The sequence below is a fragment of the Plasmodium gallinaceum genome, assembly GCF_900005855.1.
Source record: "Plasmodium gallinaceum strain 8A genome assembly, contig: PGAL8A_v1_98, whole genome shotgun sequence".
NCBI lineage: Eukaryota > Apicomplexa > Aconoidasida > Haemosporida > Plasmodiidae > Plasmodium > Plasmodium gallinaceum.
In genome coordinates, this window is record NW_021628265.1 from 660,847 (window position 1) to 681,317 (window position 20,471).

At 18.9% G+C, this 20,471-nt stretch overlaps 4 protein-coding genes across 4 annotated transcripts; all 4 read right to left on the bottom strand.

Annotated features, from left to right (window-relative positions):
* Positions 1 to 336: 336 nt before the first annotated feature.
* On the bottom strand, positions 337 to 2,457 carry PGAL8A_00343300 (dipeptidyl aminopeptidase 1, putative; the record flags this gene model as incomplete). The annotated part of the gene is made up of 1 exon (XM_028672471.1): positions 337 to 2,457. The coding sequence occupies one exon, from the start codon at positions 2,455 to 2,457 to the stop codon at positions 337 to 339; it is 2,121 nt and encodes a 706-aa protein (XP_028529020.1).
* Positions 2,458 to 6,134: 3,677 nt separating this feature from the next.
* On the bottom strand, positions 6,135 to 9,374 carry HSP101 (heat shock protein 101, putative; the record flags this gene model as incomplete). The annotated part of the gene is made up of 4 exons (XM_028672472.1): positions 6,135 to 8,543; positions 8,774 to 8,862; positions 9,026 to 9,149; positions 9,285 to 9,374. The coding sequence occupies 4 exons, from the start codon at positions 9,372 to 9,374 to the stop codon at positions 6,135 to 6,137; spliced, it is 2,712 nt and encodes a 903-aa protein (XP_028529021.1).
* A 2,355-nt stretch (positions 9,375 to 11,729) lies between these two features.
* PGAL8A_00343500 (conserved Plasmodium protein, unknown function) lies at positions 11,730 to 13,312 on the bottom strand (the record flags this gene model as incomplete). The annotated part of the gene is made up of 7 exons (XM_028672473.1): positions 11,730 to 11,839; positions 11,968 to 12,025; positions 12,151 to 12,291; positions 12,447 to 12,530; positions 12,636 to 12,717; positions 12,787 to 12,892; positions 13,258 to 13,312. 7 exons carry the CDS (start codon positions 13,310 to 13,312, stop codon positions 11,730 to 11,732), a joined length of 636 nt encoding a protein of 211 aa, XP_028529022.1.
* A 1,598-nt stretch (positions 13,313 to 14,910) lies between these two features.
* On the bottom strand, positions 14,911 to 18,652 carry PGAL8A_00343600 (conserved Plasmodium protein, unknown function; the record flags this gene model as incomplete). Its single annotated transcript, XM_028672474.1, has 5 exons — positions 14,911 to 15,068; positions 15,155 to 15,264; positions 15,420 to 15,477; positions 15,632 to 15,670; positions 15,886 to 18,652. 5 exons carry the CDS (start codon positions 18,650 to 18,652, stop codon positions 14,911 to 14,913), a joined length of 3,132 nt encoding a protein of 1,043 aa, XP_028529023.1.
* Between the last annotated feature and the right edge of the window lie 1,819 nt (positions 18,653 to 20,471).

A 20,471-nucleotide genomic window follows, 5' to 3' on the forward strand; every position in this document is an offset into this window, starting at 1 on the left:
TTATTTTTTTCTGAATTCATAAAAATTTAAATACTTCTACAAGTAAAACATCCTATTATTTTATCTAGTTTTCACTAATCACTTTTTTCTTCTTATTATTCTCAAATAAAATTTTCATTATTTCATTCGTTTTTGTAGACTTCTTTTTTTATGTATCAAAAATAATTTTTTATGAAATTATATTTACCTTTGAGTTAATGAAAATAGGAAAATTTTATATATACAAATATATATTTATAAATGTCTATTAAAAAAAGTTCCTTTTTAGTTAAAGTCTTAAAAATTATTTCCACAAAAAAAAAAAAAAAAAAAAAAAAAAAAAAAAAAAGAAATTTATTATTTCAATTCTTTTTTCATTTTCTCTAAAATTATCGCACCAGCACCTCGTGTAAAATCAGGTTCAATATAAAGAGTCTGACTTTCAATACCATTAAAATTAACACCTCTTATAACTTTAAAGTAACCATCTTTACCCCAATTTTTACCCCAACTATTTCTAGCGGTCCAGTATTTGTATTTTTTTCCATCTATAACTTCCTCTCCCCATCCAACAATAACAATAGCATGATTAACCTTCTCCCATCCAGTTATATTAAAAACATTCAAATTCTTTGCATCTACTGAACATCTTTTTGCATGAGGATACTCATTTACATAATATATTCCATCCTCATAATTATAAAAATCTGGTGTTGCTTCAAAAGATGCTACTATTGGACCATTTTTATATATTTCATTCATCATAATTTTTTCTCCATTACATTGATTACATCCATAGCAACCACCAACATAATTATAATCTTTTGCATACCATTTGTTAGAATCCAAATTTATGAGATTGTCGTCATATGTTTCATTCATATGGGTATATCTATTTTTATTAAATAATGATTTTATTTCTTTAAGTTTCCCTGACCCATTATTAGTTTTATTTAAATCAAGGTAACTTTTTTTTACATTATAAGGGCAAGTTTGATCTTTAGCAGTATATGGCAAAAATTTATCAAGAGGAATTCCTTGTAATTTAGCTATTTTGGAAACTAAAAAAGGATATCCACCATGACAACCTTGATCATAAAAGGAACAAGATAAAACTGATTGTATAGATAAATTATCATCAAAGTCATTCAAATATTCCTTCTCGAATTGTTTTGTCAAGTTTATTTCAATTCTCCTTTTAAAAACATACAATAGAGAAGCAATATAACAAGAGCCACACTTTAATTGATTTAAAACATTATATTCTCTTGTATTATTATTGTAAGGATCCCCCCATGTAAAGGCAGAAGGTAATTCATTTATTTCTAATTCTCTTTTTGGAACGTATATTGTATTTTCATAATTTTTTAAATCAAGTTCATTGCTTGTTTCATTTGTTTCTAACAAATTACTAACATATAAATTTTCTTTATATTCTATCTCAACAAGAGAATGAGAGACAACATTAAAAGATTTTCCCTTATTCTTCTTATTGTGTACTTGTTCATGTGAACTACAAGGACACGCATATTTTTGTTTTAAATGAACACTCAAAGATTTATTTATTTTTTTTTTTTTTCCATGATGCTTAACTCTATGCCAATTTAATTCAGTATTTTCATCATAATTGATATTTTTTTTTTTAGAAAATGTAGGATTTTGATGATTTTCTTTCTCTTCATCGTAATCATCTTCTTTTTTTAATTCATTTTCATCGTTAAATAAAAATCTATGTGAATATATTTCATTATATTCATTATTATTCTCAAGAAAATTATTATATCTTTCTAAATTATCACTCGTAATATTTTCATCAGAATGCTCTGATTTGTTGCTATTTAGTTTTTCACCATTATAAGAGACTTTTTCAGCATAGAAACATCCAAATGATCGTTCATTATTTTCATGTAATATATCTAGCCATCCAAATCTTATTTTATCATAATTAGTAATATAACAATTTGTTTCACCATTAGAGTCTAAGGAGTCATTATTTGAAAGTTCATCACATTTTCCACTAGGTTCATAATGCATTAATGCTGTATATGTTTCATTACCTATTCTTATCTCAAATCCTTCATCATATATTGTTGTCCAGGTACCAATAATTTTATTATTTTCATCATATACTACTAAAATTTTCCAATTTTTTCTATGCTCATTATTTGTTGTGTCGTAAATATCTCCATATAAAACAAAATTATCCGACAAAATTACATTTAATTCTGACACGAATTCATAATTGATATTAAGCAAATGACTTTTATAATCTTTTATTTTTATATTATCTAAATTACTATTTGGTTGACTTGAACCACAAGTCGATATTGTAGAAGATGTGTTTGTCTTTAAAATTCTCCATTTTCCAATCAAGTGCCTTATTTCTGCATGAATAGGTAAATCGGCTATTATAAATTTCACATATATAATATTTAAAAAAACTAATAATAGAATTATAGCATCCTGTGCTTTTGTCATTTTTTCTTTTTTCTCTTTTTATTTATAAATAAAAAAGAACAATTGCCTCAAAAAAAAAATATATAGATTTAAAATTAAATTTATAGAAATAATATATTTAAAATCTATTATTACGTAATTATTTCTTCATTATATTATTAATTATGCATTATGACAAAAAAAAAAAAAAACAGAATAATTTAGATTGTAATCATATTAATTCTTATAATACATGCAAATTTACATTTTTTTGGGAATTTCAATATTGACAAAGAAAAATTGAATTAATAAGTAAAAATTTTAAAATAAGTTTAAAATAATATTATACAAATTAAAAGAAAAAGCATTTTAAACACCTTATTTTAAATGATTTATAAGTTGTAACGGAAAATATTATTTTTCATTTATTTATAATATTTTTCTTTATTATATAAAAATATAGAAGCTATTTATATAATTTAGCAAATAATAAAAAGAGCTCAATATTTTTTTTTTGTGGAAGTGTATGTATTTAATTGTAAAATCTCAAAGTTCTTTTTTATTTATATATATTTTAAACAAATGTTAAAGGAAAATACATAAAAGCTACAAATTATGTAAAATTGTTAATTAACACTTAATATATTATTTTATAGAGAATATTAAAGTGTTAATCTTATAGGAATATTTATAACATTTTAAAAACTTTGTCAGCAAAAAATAAGCAGAGTCCAGCTAGCTAAAAAAAAAAAAAAAAAAAAAAAAAAAAAAAAAAAAAAGTTATTTTGGTTTTTCTTTCATGTTTATGAATTTTTATATGTTGTGTAAATAAAATATTTAAATTTGTTTATCTATTAAAATATGGAAAATTAATTATAAGGAAAAAAAAAATTTTCATTATAGTTTTTAATATTACAAATATAGATTGTCGTTCTAAAGGAAAATTTTTCTCTTCTCGTAAACATGCACTTAACTGAAAAAATATACGTAAGATTTCATGTTACATGAAGAACTATTATGTTTTGTAATTTAATAATTATTATTAAATTTTTTTTTTTTTTTCATGGTATAAATTAAAAAAAAATATCTTGATTCATAACATAAAATAATATTCATGTTTGCCTTTAAAAATATTAAGAGAGCTAAAGATCTTATATTTTTAATAAGGAAAAAATAGAAATTAAAATGGTATTTTCCTATTATATACTAGCCAAATAAATTAAATAAAAATAAATTGGACAAACTTATGTGAAAAGAAAAAGAAAAGTTGATACATTTTTTGTATATATGAAATAGTTTGTTTCTTAAAAACAATAGAACCATTGATGAGTAAAATTCTCACGTATGTAGATAAATTATTTCTATGATGAACTGCCATTTTATAATAAAAGATATTTAGAATAAATTTTTTAATCATTTATTTTTTATTATTTTAATTGTTATTTTTACAATTAAAAAATTATCTGTAATGTAAATGAACAAAAATTTTAATTAAAATAATCCTTATATGGTTAAGCATTTTAATTTTTAAAAAATATCACCATATTTATATTACTACATGAATTTTTTTTATTCTAAATATATAAAATTAATAAAAAATTAAAAAAATAACTTTCTTGAACTAAATATTGCGTCTCCTTATTTCAAAAGATAAAAATAATTTATATTATCAGGCATAAATAGCCATGAATATATAATATCATTATAGAAAAATTATATTTCAAGTTTTGAAATTATTAGTTTTTGCTTTTAAAAAAAGTCATGTCGAATTTCGTATTAAAAAAAAAAAAAAAATGTATCCTACATTAAATTAAGTTTATAAAAAGGGGTTATTAAATTTCCATGTAAGATACAACTTAGGAATCTAATATAAAATAATAAAATATATAATGAATAAATTTATTTACATTAAACAATTCATCAGAAAAGTTGTGTTTTATAATTATTATAAATGGAATAAATTAATTATTACAAAGTATATTTAATAGGTTATAAACTTTGCTTTTCCTTAGATGAAATGATATTTATTTTTTTAAGAATAATATTGAAAAGAATTATTTTATTTGATATTTATATTACATATGTCTTATTAATATAAAAATAGATACCTGTAACCTTTATATTATTATCAAATTTTTTCATTAACATAGAACAAGATTGATACACTTAAAAACATAAATAGTATTAAGTTTAAAACTTCTCTCAAACATTATATTTTAAAATGAAATTATTAAATATATCAATAGAATCAATGAAATTCAAAAAAACTCCAATTTTTTGTATAGATATAATGATAGCTGTCTTAACATATAAATAGTATACCATTATTTTTATTATTTTTGATTATTATGTTTTTCATATATTTTTGTATATATTTTCATGTATAAATATGATTAGTTTTACTTTTCTGGTCCCCTTTTATTTAATTAAATGCTTTTTTTACTGTTTTTTTCAATTTATTTTTAAAGTTTGCAATGAGTTTTAAAATAGCATAAAATAGTGAACATATTAAGCAATTAAAATCAACAATTATCGCATTTAATGTTTTTTTGTTATATTCCTTTTTGGAATATCTAAATTGTATGTATATATATATAAACAAATGATATTAGCAACTAAATTTCCCTGTTATTTTAAAATATAAATTTTAACTTACATATTGCAAATTATATTTATTCTTTTCTTTGCTTATGTAAATGATAGATTAAATATATCATTATTTTAAATGTTAATTTATTAATAATATTATAATATCCTTTATTATTTTTAATTGTTATTCTAATTAATATAAAGAACTATAGTAGCAAATATTAATTTTCACATTTTCTAATGCAAAAATAAAAAAGAAAAATATTGTATTACATTATGCCGAAAATTGTTGGAATCAAAATATTTTTAAATATGTCGTTAATTTTTTTTTATTATTAATTTAACATTAATTTTTGGATAAGAGAAAAAGAACAGAATAAAATAATTACCTTTTACTACTTTTGTTTTATACATCTATTGAAAAAAAAAAAATTAAAATGATATCTAATAAGAAAATAATATTATTGATCAAAAATAATTTAATAATAATTTTAAATCTATGATTTCATAGGTAAACAAAGAATAAGAAAAAAGTGTTCTTTAATAATAGTTTAACTTTTAAAAAATTATTTTAAAAAAATTAAGGTGCAAAAAATTTACATATAAAAAGTTGGACAAAATAAAAAATTGAAAAACAAAATTTCTCCTGTAAATATATAACAATATATATAAATTTATTTAAAAAGGAATATAAATATAAGTATTAATTATAAAAATTTAGTAATTAAAAATAAAAAAATAAAGTAAAAATAAAAATTTTATGCAATTTCAAATTAAAATGCATAAAAATGTATGTGTAAATATATTTAAAGTATATATATATATATATTAAATTGAAATAAAAATTAAAACTTTTTAAATTACAAATTTTATATATTGCAATTTTTATATAGTTTTATCAAATAAAAAGTTAAATAAATTTTAAATACTTAGGTTAAATATGCTATTTCACATTTTATTTTGTTTTTATTTTTTAAGCTCATCATATTTAAGGAACTTAATGAAACAATTTCTAATTCATTTTATTTTAAAATATATTTTTTTCGTATTATGTACAATGTTATTTTATATTTTATGTCTTTTATAGGCTTATATTTCTTGAAACTCGTAAAAAAAAAAAAAAGTAACAACTAATCCATAGATAGATTTATAACTAAATTTTTAGCTTCATCATTATAATCAACGTATATATTCATGTCGTCTACTAATTCTTTTTTTACATACATAACAGCAAATTTTGTCATTATTACACTTTCGATAAATATTAAGGTTGGTCTTGCTCCTAATTCAGGATCATAAGATTGATCTATTATATAATCAATTGCCTTCTCAGATACAGATATATGGATATTTTTTTGTTCTAACCGTTTTTCTAATTTTTCAAATCTTAATTTAACTATTTTACGTAAATTTTTCTTACTTAATGGCTCAAATACACTAATTTTATCTATTCTGTTAACAAATTCTGGCTTAAAAAATTTCTTACATTTTTTAATAAGTGATGTTCTAACATCATCAAATACTTTTTTGTACTCTGGAGTATCTGACTTATCAGCATCAAAAAATAATTTTTTCTTGAACAGTTCAGCACCTAAATTGGAAGTCATTATAATGATGGTATTTGAAAAATCAATATTTCTTCTGTGGTTGTCATTAATATAACCATCTCCTAATATTTGTAAAAGAACTTTAAATACATCTGGATGTGCTTTTTCTAATTCATCAAAAAGAATAACGGAATGAGGTTTTTCTCTTACAGCTTCTGTCAACTGACCAGAGTCACTGAAACCTACATATCCTGGTGGACTACCAGTAATTTTAGAAACTGAATGTGCTTCTGTAAATTCTGACATGTTAACACGAATTAAATTATCACGGGAATCAAATAATTCAACAGCTAATGTCTTGGCAAGCTCCGTTTTTCCTACACCAGTAGGACCCAAAAATAAAAAGGTTCCAATTGGTTTTTCTGGATCTTTCATTCCAGTTGCAGCTTTTACAACCGCATCACTTAATGATTTAATTACATCTTCATTTCCAATAATTGATTTTGATAAACTGTTATATAATTTTAAAACACCTTTTGATGATTCAAAGGATAAGGAGCCAAGTGGCATACCAGAGTCTCTTAAATAAATATATGAAACATGCTCTTGATATACAGAGTCTACATTCATAGCATTGTGAGTTTTATCTTCAATATAAGCTAATGTTTCTTTGTATATTTGCATATATTCATTTTGTACCTCTTCTAAACTTTTTTTAAGTTCTAATGGAGGTTCTTTATTTGAATATAAATAATTTTGTGTAAGTTCCTTCAATTCACTTAGTTTTTTTTCTATTTCTCTTTTTTTCCTTAATCTTTCCCCTGTTATTATGTATTCTTCATAATAACTTTTTAATTCTTGTTTTTTCTCTTCAAATTCTTTAATTAGACTATTATATTTTTTTCTAGATAATTTATCAATATCCATTTCTAATGTACTTATTTCATAAGATAATCTTTCAATTTCTCTTTCTGTAATATCAATTATTCTTGGCTTTCCTGATAATTGAACTTGCAAAAATGAGCATGCCTTATTTAATAAGTCAATAGCCTTATCAGGTAAATATCTATCTTTAATAAATCTATCTGATACCTTCACGGCTGCAACAATAGCTTTATTTGTTATACGTACCCCGTAAAAATCTTCATACTTACTTTTTAAAGATCTTAGAATTTTAATAGTAGTTTCTACTGATGGAGGTTGAACTAAAACTTTCTCAAATCTTCTTTCAAACGCTGAGCAACTTTCAATAAATTTTCTATATTCTGTAATTGTCGTTGCACCTATTAATTTAATTTCTCCTTTTGATAATACTGGCTTTAATAAATTAGCTGCATCTGCACCTCCATCAGCCTTTCCTGCTCCTAGTAGTAAATGTATTTCATCAACAAATAAAATTATTTTATTTTTTTTATTTTTCAATTCCTTTATAATGTTTTTCATTCTTGTTTCAAATTCTCCTCTATAAGAAGTTCCAGATGTAAATTTACGAAAATTCAAACTTATAACAGTATAACCTTGTAATTCTTTAGGTACATCATCTTTTTCAATTCTATAAGCAAGGCCTTCTACAATGGTTGTTTTACCAGTACCTGGATGTCCAACTAAAACTGGACTATTTTTATTATATCTCAATAAAGATTCAATAACTGCTCTTATTTCCTCATCTCTTCCATAAATAGAATGAATTTTACCATTTCTTACCTTTTCATTTAAATTAGTACCAAATTGTTCAATAAAAAACTTTGCACCTTTTAATTCTTTATCTTTTTTAGTTACTTCATATTTATTTCTAAGAATATTCTTAATTGTTTCCTCTGTTAAAAATATTTCACTAAATATTTCATTAACTAACTCATCATTTGTTAAACTACTCAGCAAATGTTCTACATCTACTTTTTGACTTCCATATTTATTAGCTAGACTTTCAGCTAATGCTAATAATTCATTTGTTTCATCTGAGTTAACAACTTTCGTTTTGTTATCTAAAGGCTAAAAAATCAAATAAATAAAACATTAAAAAAAAAAATGTTTATAAGCATATAAATATGTCAAAAAAATAAAATAAAATAAAATAAATAAATATATATATATTGTTAATGAACTAAATAAAAACAAAACTACAAATATATATATAAAACATTTGAATATCTTTATTAATAATGCTTTTTCTTTAATTAAATATTATAAATTTCATAATAATAATAAATATGAATATATACCGCTCCAGCTCTAGTTTGTTCTAAAGCATTATCTACATATTCCTTCAAGCTACTCGCATTAACATTATTTTCCCTAAATAAATTTGTTCCTATTATTATAAAATGAAAAAAAAAAAAAAAAAAAAAAAAAGATAAATAAATATAAAGAAACAGAAGAATATATTAATATATATATGTATATATTAATAAATATTTCTTATTTTATGTAATAATATTAAATGTTTTTTTTTTTTTTTTTTTTTTCATTTTTACCATAATCGCTTTTTGATAATGCACTCAAAATATGTAGAGGCTTTAATTTGTTATGACCATATCTCTTAGCTATATTTTTCCCATTATTTAAAATGTTTATTGTTCTGTTATAATAATTACTTTGCTAAATAAAAATAAAAATTTAATAAATTTGAAAAAGGAATGAAAATATAAATATATATATGTATATAGAAAATATTAGAGTGTTATATATATAGTATCTTGTTTTATTAAAATTTATTTTTTAATTTATAATCACCTGATTATTATCTGCAGATGCTTTAGAATCAATTTTAAGAACAATAAACAATATGACAAAAATATAGTTACGCAAAATTCCAATTATCATTTTTATTAAATGAATAAATAAATAAAATAAAATAAATAATTAAATAATTGAATAATTAGTTAAATATATCATATGTTCAAAAATTAATATAAAATAAAATACTCAAAAATTATAAAAAAAAAATAAGAAATGGAAATATTTAACTATGTGAAAGAGATAATAATATGAACATATAAATATATTTTTATATCTTTTATGGGTTATAATAAAAACAAAACCTAGCAAAAAAAAATACAAAAAAAAAAAAAAAAATGGATTATTTATAATATCATTTTTCTATTTATTTAATAAAACCAAATGCTAGCGTTCGTTATATTATTAATCACAATCATTAGAGATTTCTCAATAATATACTCTAATATTTTTTGATATTGTAATTTTTGTTCTTAATAACTTGGTTACAAATTAATGAACAATATACATGTATTTATATACATAAAATCTATTTTTTGTATAAAAAAAGAAATATAAAAAATTAAAATAAAATATATGGAATGAAAAATTATTGTATTTATTTACTTGTAAATAATAAATTAAAATATATAATAAAAAGGAAGTAAATTCAGATATTTAATTAGCTATATATTTAAACAATTCAAAATTTTATAACTAAAAAACTCGATTCTTTAATAATTAAAAATGTCTATATTAATTTTTTATATTAACAAATAAGGTTAAATTTCAAAATTTTCTACAATTATATGAATTTCACTATAATTGCCTTATTTCATTTTTTTATGTGGAATATTGATATTTAATCTGTTTTTAAATAGATAAAATATACAAATAAAAATAAAATATGAAAAATTAATTAAAGTATACAAATAAAAGTAGAAATCTATAAAATAATACATTACAATAAATTAATCATTAAAGTTTATTATAAAATGAATTACGTATTAAAATAAAAAAATTTTAAGTATTTAAAAAAAATTGAAAAAATTAAAATTAAAAATTTTTAACAACACAAAAATTGTACAAAATTAGAATAAATTAATTTTTTATTATGCATGCATTAAATGAAATGGAATCATTATAATTCTTACTCTCTGTATAAATTGGAGTTTCTATTATAGTAAATTTTAATTTTTTATATATTAAATGAAGAAAATATAAAAGATAAAAAAAATAAATTATCAAAAATATAAAGCTAATTTATAATAATTCAGAAAAATTAAAAAAATATATTTATAAAAAACGGTAAAAAGAAACTTTTTTTTTTTTTTTTTCTAAAAATTAACTTTTTTTTAATAAAAATAAAAAAATAAAAAATAAATGCCTTGCTTAATATTCGTTACCATATTTTTTACTTCTACGGCTAATGAAGCTAATTTAAAAAATTTTATAACATAGCATTTTAAATTTATAAAAAATTTTTTTTTTGCTAATACATGCTCTATAATCATTTTTTCAAAAGAAGCGATATTTATTATTTATTTATTTTTTTTTACCTTAACATAATTTTAAAGTTTTTCCCTTTTTTGTATTTATAATATTAAATTATTTTTTATTATTAAAGCTATATTTAAAAAAAAAAAAATATTAAAAATATAAACTATATTTTTAATTTATTATTTGGGAGAAATCTCACAGCTATCAAATTAGCTCTAACGAAAGTAATATAAGGTAAAATATATTTTTTCTTATTAAAGAAAATAAAAATGATCTAACAACATGTAGAAAAAAAGAAATTTAATATTGATATTGATATTATTGAAAGTGTTATATTTCTCTTTTTCTTTATTGTTATTCAGTAAAAAATAAGAAATAACTTTAAGAACGATTAACACGGGAGGTATTATATATATATATTTTTTTTTCTATAATAAAAATAAAATTTCACAAAAATAAAAATTAATGTAATATAATATTCTAAAATAAATTTAAACATCCATGCTTTAAAAAGTTTTCCATTTATCATTTTACAATTGTATGAATAGAAAAATGTTTATGTATTATTGAAAAATAGTTTAAGTTAAATATACACTGAGAATAAAAATTTCTTATGTTAAAAATAAGAAATGTTTTATGCATTTTATCCACAAATAGTTTAATAATATTGCGTAAATTAAAATAAATATAAAGCTTTTTAGAGAAAAAAATAATTGTTCAGTTTTATATATTAAAAGAATAATAAAAAAAATGGCAATTAGAAAAATATAAATAAATTTAGTATTTAATAAAAAAAAAAAAAAAATAAAAGTATAAAAAAACATTTAATTGTATGTTTTCTATTATAAATTTTTTTTTTTTTAAATAAATGTAAGAATTATATATTAATCATTCTTATAATAAATGTAAACAAGTATGCAATTATAAAAGTAAAAACTAGTCTCAAAGGTTTTTAAATTTCTTTTAATTTTCATATCTTTGTTTTATTTCCTCAATAGCATTATATGGTTTTGATGGCTTAACTATAGAGGGATGGGTATTTTCAACGCATTTTACACACATTTTTAAAATTCCTAAGTTTAAAATAAATAAAACATGTATATACATATGAATCATCTCCCATTTATTATTTTTTTTTTTTTTTTTTTGAAATAAAATATGTAATATATGTAATTAAAAAAAGAAAAAAACATTTATTTACCTTGTGTTTCTGGTGCTCCAACTGCTGTGTTTAGCTTGCAGTTTGCATAACCATATACCTAGTTAGGAAAATTAAAAAAATATAAAAATTTTTTTATAGTTGATATTTTCTTGTTATTAACGTTTAATAAAAATAAATAAATAAATAAATAGAAAAACAATGAAATCATCATTGTTATGCTACTTTGCATTCCTTTATTGGAAATGGATCTGTATATCCTATTCCTTCAAGTTTGATATTTCTTTTTCCATCAGATTCTGTAACGGTAATACATGACACATAGCACCTTGCAAAGTTAGAATCTTGTGGTATATTTAAAACAATCTATTAAAGTTAGAAATAAAAAGTTTGTAATATATATTTTTATTATAATGTTGTGCTTAATGATAAAAAGAACAAAAAAAAAAGAAAAAAAATATAATAAGGTGTTTAAAAAATTAAAGATACGTTTTATGTCTATATAATATAAATATCTTTACTTCTTCGCTAAAAGTAAGTGAATAGGATGAGTGTAAATATTCTCCTAGAATCAAAGAAGAATTATGGTTTGACTTTTCCATAGACTGCAAAAAAATAAAAATTAAAATAAAATTCAAAAAGTTCGATAAAATTTTCTTTTTTTTTTCATTTTTGATTAATTTAAAATAAGCAAGAAATATTCTTCATACCAATTTTACATCATTGTTATCAAATATAATTGTACAAAAAAAAAATATTTCTCCATTTTGTAATTCCGATATATTTATTCCTCTAAGAAAACAGAAAAAGGATAATTGGAATATTAATGAAATTTTTAAAATTAAAAATTTTCTTAATCACCTTAAATCCGATAATGCAAAAATTACTTTTTCAGCATTTTTCTGTTCTTTTTTTTCTATTTTTTTTTCTGCTTTTTTTTCATTTATTTTCTGTTGGTTATTTGTATCTATAAAAAAAAAAAAAAAAAAATCATGAATTCATATGTAAAATGTTATTCTTTAATTTTACCTATGTTTATAAAACATTTCAAATATCTTATTATTTATAAAAAATATTGTTCAATAAAATATTTAATTAAAATAATAAAGATTAAAGATATTATATTACAAATAATCATACATAAAAGTTGTAATGTCTTAAAATTATTTTTGAATTAATATTATTATTAATATTCATAAGTAATAGAATAATGAAATTTATAAAATTTATTTATTTCCAATTTTTACAAAAATATAGGTAATTACATAAATATTAATATATCCACATACATGTAATTTATAAAATTTTAGTATCTAAACGAAATTTTGTTACTTGCAGTGGAGCTAAGTCCCATAAATTGCCCTCCATAAGTCTTGTTGTATGACATTTTAAAAAAAAAAAATTCAAAATTTCTTTTTGTTATTACCGAAATATTCTTGGTAAAAGTGTGTGTAAAAAAAAAAAATAAAATTATAAAACAGAATAGTTCTATTCAAAGTAAAAGGTAAAAAAAAATTAAGTTTAAAAAAAAAAAAAAAAAATTCTTTTATTAAATAAAAGTTTTCATGAAAATAATTTTTTTTTTTTTTTTTTTTTTTTTTTTTTTTTTTTGAGAGTTCCTATTTTTTTATAAGCTTTTAAAAGTTATTAAAAATAAGCTATTTTTTTTTAACATTATTTTTAATTATGTAGCCAATTTACACTTTTTATTTTAACTTTTTTATGTATTTTTATTTGCTTTATTAATACTCTTTCATCATGCTAACTCAAGAAAAAATTAAAATTATAACGGAATTCTTTTTTATGGAATTTATTCTTATTTTTTTCTCTTGGAAAATTGTTGTAATGTGCATTATATTACAATGTGCAATATCAGAATTAACTTTTGTTTTACATAATTATATTTAAAAAGAATTGTTTTAGAACAAAATTTATTCCTGACATGTTCATAATATCTTCACAAGGGATTTATTTTCATTAAAAAACGTTGATTAAATCAAAAATTTTTAGTATGATAGAAAATTAAAACAACAAGCTAAATTGAAGGCTTTCAAAAAACACATGAACACATTACAACTGTTAATTAAATTTATTATTCAGCATATATATAAATGGAACATAAAAAAGAATATATTAAAGACAATTTTGATTACAATCATTATTTATAAATTTTAATTGTATAAGAAATTAACTTTTTAATAAATTTGTTCTTTTATATGTTTACTAATAATAGTTGATTGATTAAATAATTAAATGCAAAATTAAAATAAAATATATGCATATAAAATGCATAAGGCTAAAATGATAATACTATTATGCTTTCTTTTTTATTTACAGTTAATTTTTTTGAATTTCAAATGATGAAAAAAAAAAATCGCTATTAGAATTTGCATTATGAGATACATAATTAATATTTAAACCATTTATTTACTTTTATTTTTAAATAATTATTTCCATTTTATTTTTTAAAAACTTTAACAAAGATTTTTATTTCAATTGTTAAATAATGTATTTTAATTGTTCGTATCCTTTCCTTTAAGTATATAATAAATTATGTCTATATCAATAAAAAAAAAAAAAAAAAAAAATGAAATGAAATAATATGATAAGAAGTAATGTGATTATCTACTATAAAATAGTGTTCCTAATTTTTTTAATTTGAAAAATTATTGAACATATACAATTTTTTTTTTTTTTTTTAAGGTAACTACATATTCTTTTATATTAAAAAAAAGGATAAACGGTATAAATGATGCATGTATGTAATAGCATCAAAGATCGTTTACTTATTAAAAACTTTGATTGAAATTCTAATTAAAAAAGAAAACAAATCGTAGCCTTACTTTACGTTATAAAAAAAATATTTTTGAATTTTTTATCGGATAAAAAAAAAAAAAAAAAAAAAACAAAAGATTAACAATTTTCAATAATAATAGAAAAAAAAAATATAACAAAAATAAATAAGAATGAAAAGTATCATGTATTTTAAATTAATGGCTGCGTCAAGTCAAAAATATTTGTATGCTTTTGTATACAAAATTTTCGTTTTTTTTTTTTAATATAAAATGTAACTATTAACAATAAAATGAGGATAATCACAAGAATAATAAAAACAAATAGTATATATAGGCCTTTTAAGTACTCTGTTAAAAAAAAAAAGGAAATATATGATTAAATTTTCATATATTAACTTTTAAAATTTATTTTTTTTGTAAAAATTTTAGATAACCTTTTTTAATCAAAAAAGAACCAAATATATAATTATTGAGGCTTATAATAATCATTGACACCAATTCAAATATAGCGAAAGCAGAAGTAATACTTTCATTATTTTTTACGCTTTAAAATAAAAATAAAGAGAAACAAATACGATTAAAAATTATATTCGATCATTTTAATACATCTTAAAAATATAGATTAGATAATATATATATGAATTGTTATATATTTTTATGTAATGAACAAAAAGAAATTTCTCTTTTTTTATTGCAAACCATAAATGAGTAGGTATTTGGGAAATAATAACTGTGGGAATAATAGATTGACTTATACCTGTAAAAATTAAGGAATTATAAAGTTATTTATTATGATATTTATAAAAAAAAAAATAAAATTTCTAATATGTTTATATCTTTAATGTATCCTACAAAAAGGTTTTCATGTATTAAAAATATTACTCATTATATTTTTTTAAATATTTTTATACCTATTAAATTAAAGAACAAGAAAGCTAATACTTCGGAATCTGAAAATATAAAAAAAAGATATATGTTATTATATTAAAACATTATATGATAATGAATAAATATAAATAATAAGTATATTGATATAAAAAAAAAAAAAAAATATTACATAAAAGTGTTGAAGTTTAAAATATGATGAAAAAAAAAAAAGAAAAAAAAACATATAATTATAAATACATATATCTTATAGATAACAATTTATGGATATTGATTTTACTTAAATTAAATTTATAGCAATATATAGATCCTGATATAGCTATTAAAATAAAAAAAGATGAACATAAAAGAAGAGATAGAAAGGATCCTATGTTATCTATAATGTATCCAGAAAAAGGTATAGCAATCAATGATACACAAGCCATAATAATTGTGTAAACATTTGATATATAAATATTTATATTATATACAAACAAATATATATAAAAAAAATAGTTGATAAATATATGAATTATTGATAATAAAAAGGCATAAATAAATATAAAAAAAAAGAAAAAAAAAGTAAATGATGACAAGAATGTTTTAATTTTTTGAAAGATGTTAAAGCCATTCTTAATATTGTTTTTTTCTTTGTCTTTATTATAAAATAATGAAAATCCATTATTATCAGAAGGGGAATCCACTTCGTCATAATCTAAATATTTATCTGTCTCTTCATAATTGGGAATTAAAAAAATATTTTTTTTTTTTTTTTTATCTTCATTTTTATAGTTTATATTTTCATTTGTATTAATTATTTTTGAACTATAATCCTCACTTTTATTGGAATAATCTGAATCATTTTTAACGATGAATTTTGAGTTAGTGTTAAAATTTGGATTTTTTGTTTCTATATTGTTTTTAGGTTCCTTTAAAATTTCTTCGCTTTTTACAACCTTTTCTTCTTTTTCTTTAATGTTTTTCTCTTCTTTCATTTCCGCAATATTATTTAGTACAGACTTATTTTCCATCTCATTAAAATAATCTCCTGTATTGTAAAAATTATTATTATCATCTTTCTTCTTTATATCACTTATACTTAAAAAATTTACCGAATCACTTAATAAACTTCTTTTACCATAATTTATACATTTTGAATTAATAGCTTCATTTTCAGGAAAAGAAGATAGATCATTTTGTCCATTTAATGAATGCTTATTTAAACTATCCTGTATTCTAATTTGATCGTTTACATAATTATTATCATAACACATGTCTTCGTTACTTATTTTATAATTATCTAATATTTCACTATTTATATTATTATTAATATTTAATTCTGTTATATTGTTGTTATTATCATCTTTATCTAATTTATTATAAAGATTCTGATTTTGAGTAATTAAATTGGTTACTGCATCTATGCAAATAATATATGGCTTCATAGTAAGGCTATGATTTTGTTTTCTTTTATAGGAATCAATTTTACCTTTTTGTATTCCTTTATTTTCTTTTTCCATTTTGTTTTCATTCATATTGTTTTTACTTTTATAAGTAGTATTTATTTTTAAATTTTTATCTTTTATTTCAATAATTCTCAATTTGTTATTTCTGAATTTATTTAAAATAAAGTATTCATAAAAAACTGATTTTTCTAAGTTTGTGTAAGCACAAAAACTTATATCAATATTTTTATCTGCACATAAATCTATATTCACTAAAATATTGTCTATGTTTTTATCTACTGTATATATATAATATGTATTATTACAATAAAAGCAAATGTATTGATAATTATAAAATATTTTATGCAAATTAATCCATAAAATTTTTTGATTAGACCATTTATATGTGAAAATTAAAACAATTATTAAACCAAATATATCTATAAACAAAAATAAAATTATGTAATCACTAATCTTTCCATTTGTCGTATTTGATAAAAGATAATTTAAGGAATGAGCTAACAATTTAAAAATGCTATTCATTAAAATCAAAAATGATGTTATTACACCAATGTTTATATAGAACACACAATATAAAATTTTTTTTTGGTAAATATTTAAATATCCACTACATATAGAACTTACTATTATAAAAAAATATAAAAATTTCAAATATTTTTTGTAATATATTTTATCACTTTCAAAAAATGAATATCCATTTATGTTATACTTTTGATTTACAAATTCATAATTTTTTTTATAAGTATTTTCTATAGATTTATTTTTATTTTCACTACTCTCTTTATTAAATTCCCTTAAATGTTTTGATTTATTTTGATGAAATAAAATATCGTCAAGCTGCATTATAAATAAAAAATATTTATCTGGAAAGAAAAGATTTTCAAAGTTATTTGTGATGTATAAATTTTTGAAATTTAGTTTATTTTTTAAATTATTTTTAAAAATGAGATTAATGTCTTTTTTTATATTGGGGTGAATTTTCTGCATCGTAGACTTTTGTGAATTAAAAAGATTAACTCCATTTTTATCTATATATAATTTACTATTTAAATGTGAATTATATGTTTGTATGTTGCTTAAAATTATAAAAATAAAACAGTGAGAAATCAAATTGACAATATAAAAAATGTTTAATATATAATTTTTTTTACTTAAATCAAAAAATAAAATAAGGAAATATGTCATTAGTGAACTAAAATATATTAAAGATAAAATATTACTATATAAGTATATGGATTTACTATTGATATCACTTTGTTCTTCACTAAAATTATTATTTTCAATTTTATCAATATAATTACTATGTAATAATTCCATTTTATTTTTTAAAAAAAAGTTTTTGTAAGATAATTTTCCATTTTTTTTTAATTCATTAGGATATTTTTCTTTATAATCATCAAGGCTATCACCACTATACAAATTGTTTGTTTTAACAACTGAATTAATTATTTTACTTTCATTTTGTGTATCTGTTAGCATAAATAAAAACGGAAGCAAATTCTTAAATACGTGAGTAGAAAAAGAGAAAAAAATTACACATATTAACAAAATAACTTTATTTTTATTAGAAAAATAAGCACTTCTAATTTTATACTCAGACATTTTAATTTCCTTATATTTTATTTATAAAAAAAATATACATATATATAAGCACAAAAAATTTTCTTTTTATTTTTACAGAACATTTTTATTTTAAACTATGTAAATGATTTTTCACAAAATTTCCTAATATCATTTTTTTTTCTCATATTAAGGATTAATGTTATTGTTTGACGCTGTTAAGCAGAATTTATTTTTATTTTTATCTTTATTTTTTTTTTTTTTTTTTTGATAATAATGTTTTTGTAAAAACATAAATTTTTTACAATATTTTCATTTAATTTCAAAAAATTAAAAAAGATTGCGTTAAATATACCTATAATCTTTTATTTTTATTTCCTTTATTTGTAAACTTTTTTTTTTTTTATTTAATGAATTTTTTTTTTTTTTTTTTCTTATTATATCTCTCAAATTATTTAAATAATATATTGAGAGTTATGAATTTTAATGGGATAATAAATAATCATAATTTTAAAATTATGGATGATAATCACTCTTGAGGATTTTTCTTACAATCAATATTGTAATATGAATTTAACTAAAAATTTAAAAAAATATTTATATAAATATATATATATATATATTTATGTATAATGATAAAAAAAAAAGTAGATATAACATTCATTGGTTACACATTTATGCATTTATATAGAGTAAAAAGGAAAAAAAATAAGTCTTTTAAATTTTATAATTTTTCTTATTAATATGTTTTACATTCCTATGTATTTAATAAATTGATGATAATTCATCTGTCTTTTGACTTAGTTTTTGTCTTTTCATAATTTCTGTTATAAATGAACCAAAAATGAAAAATATAAAAAAGTAAAATATGTGTTCAATTAGAAATATACAAAAAGTTTATTTTAAAATGTACTAAAATTAACTGATTTTTCTTGATGCAAATAAATATAAATTGTTATAAACAATTGTGTTTAATCTTATAATTTTTTAATAAGTATTAAAAAATATTTATATAAAAAATTTAATTTTATCCAAAATATGTTATATTTTTTTTTTTTATATATCTTGCATTTTGCCTTTATGAACAATATAGCTATATAATTTATTCTCATTTACACATTAGTTATTTCCTTATATATGTATAATTTGTAGGTATAAATGAAACAAAAAAAAAGGTTATATAAAGTTCAACTTTATTAAAAACATATATAATTTTAGTATAAAATAAGAAATTTTATTTTTATTAACTATTAAATATTTCATTTAAGGTATTAATGTATCCTGAAATGAAAAAAAAAAAGTAGATACATTATTTTTTTTTTTTTTTAATTCCTTGTTCATATAAAATGTTAATAATTAAAATACTAATAAACAGAATGTGCTAATTTTCTTTCTTTTTTCTTGAAGTTAATTATATACATATTTTATTTTGTAACATTATTTTTTTTATTATGCTATTTGAGAAATTACAAACGTATTTTAAGTAGCTAACAAAATTGTTGGGAAAAAAAAAAAAAAAATAATTATAATCTTAGTAAATAATAAATAAATGAATTAACAATTAATTTAAGGAAAAAAGAAAGAATAAATATTAATTTCAGTTGCCTAATGTTTTTTCAACAGAATAAATTACTATTTTGAATAAATTTTCTTTTCATTTCTTTTTTTTTTTTTTTTTGTTATTTTATAAATACTATTATGAAATGTAATATTAAATTCTTTATAGCAACATGTATGATTATATACAACACTTTTTTTTCATTTCGATTTTGTTTACTTCGATTTTATTTAAATTGAAATATTACGAATTATTAATTATTTTTAATAAAAGTAATTAAGGTGAAATATTTACGTAATGTCA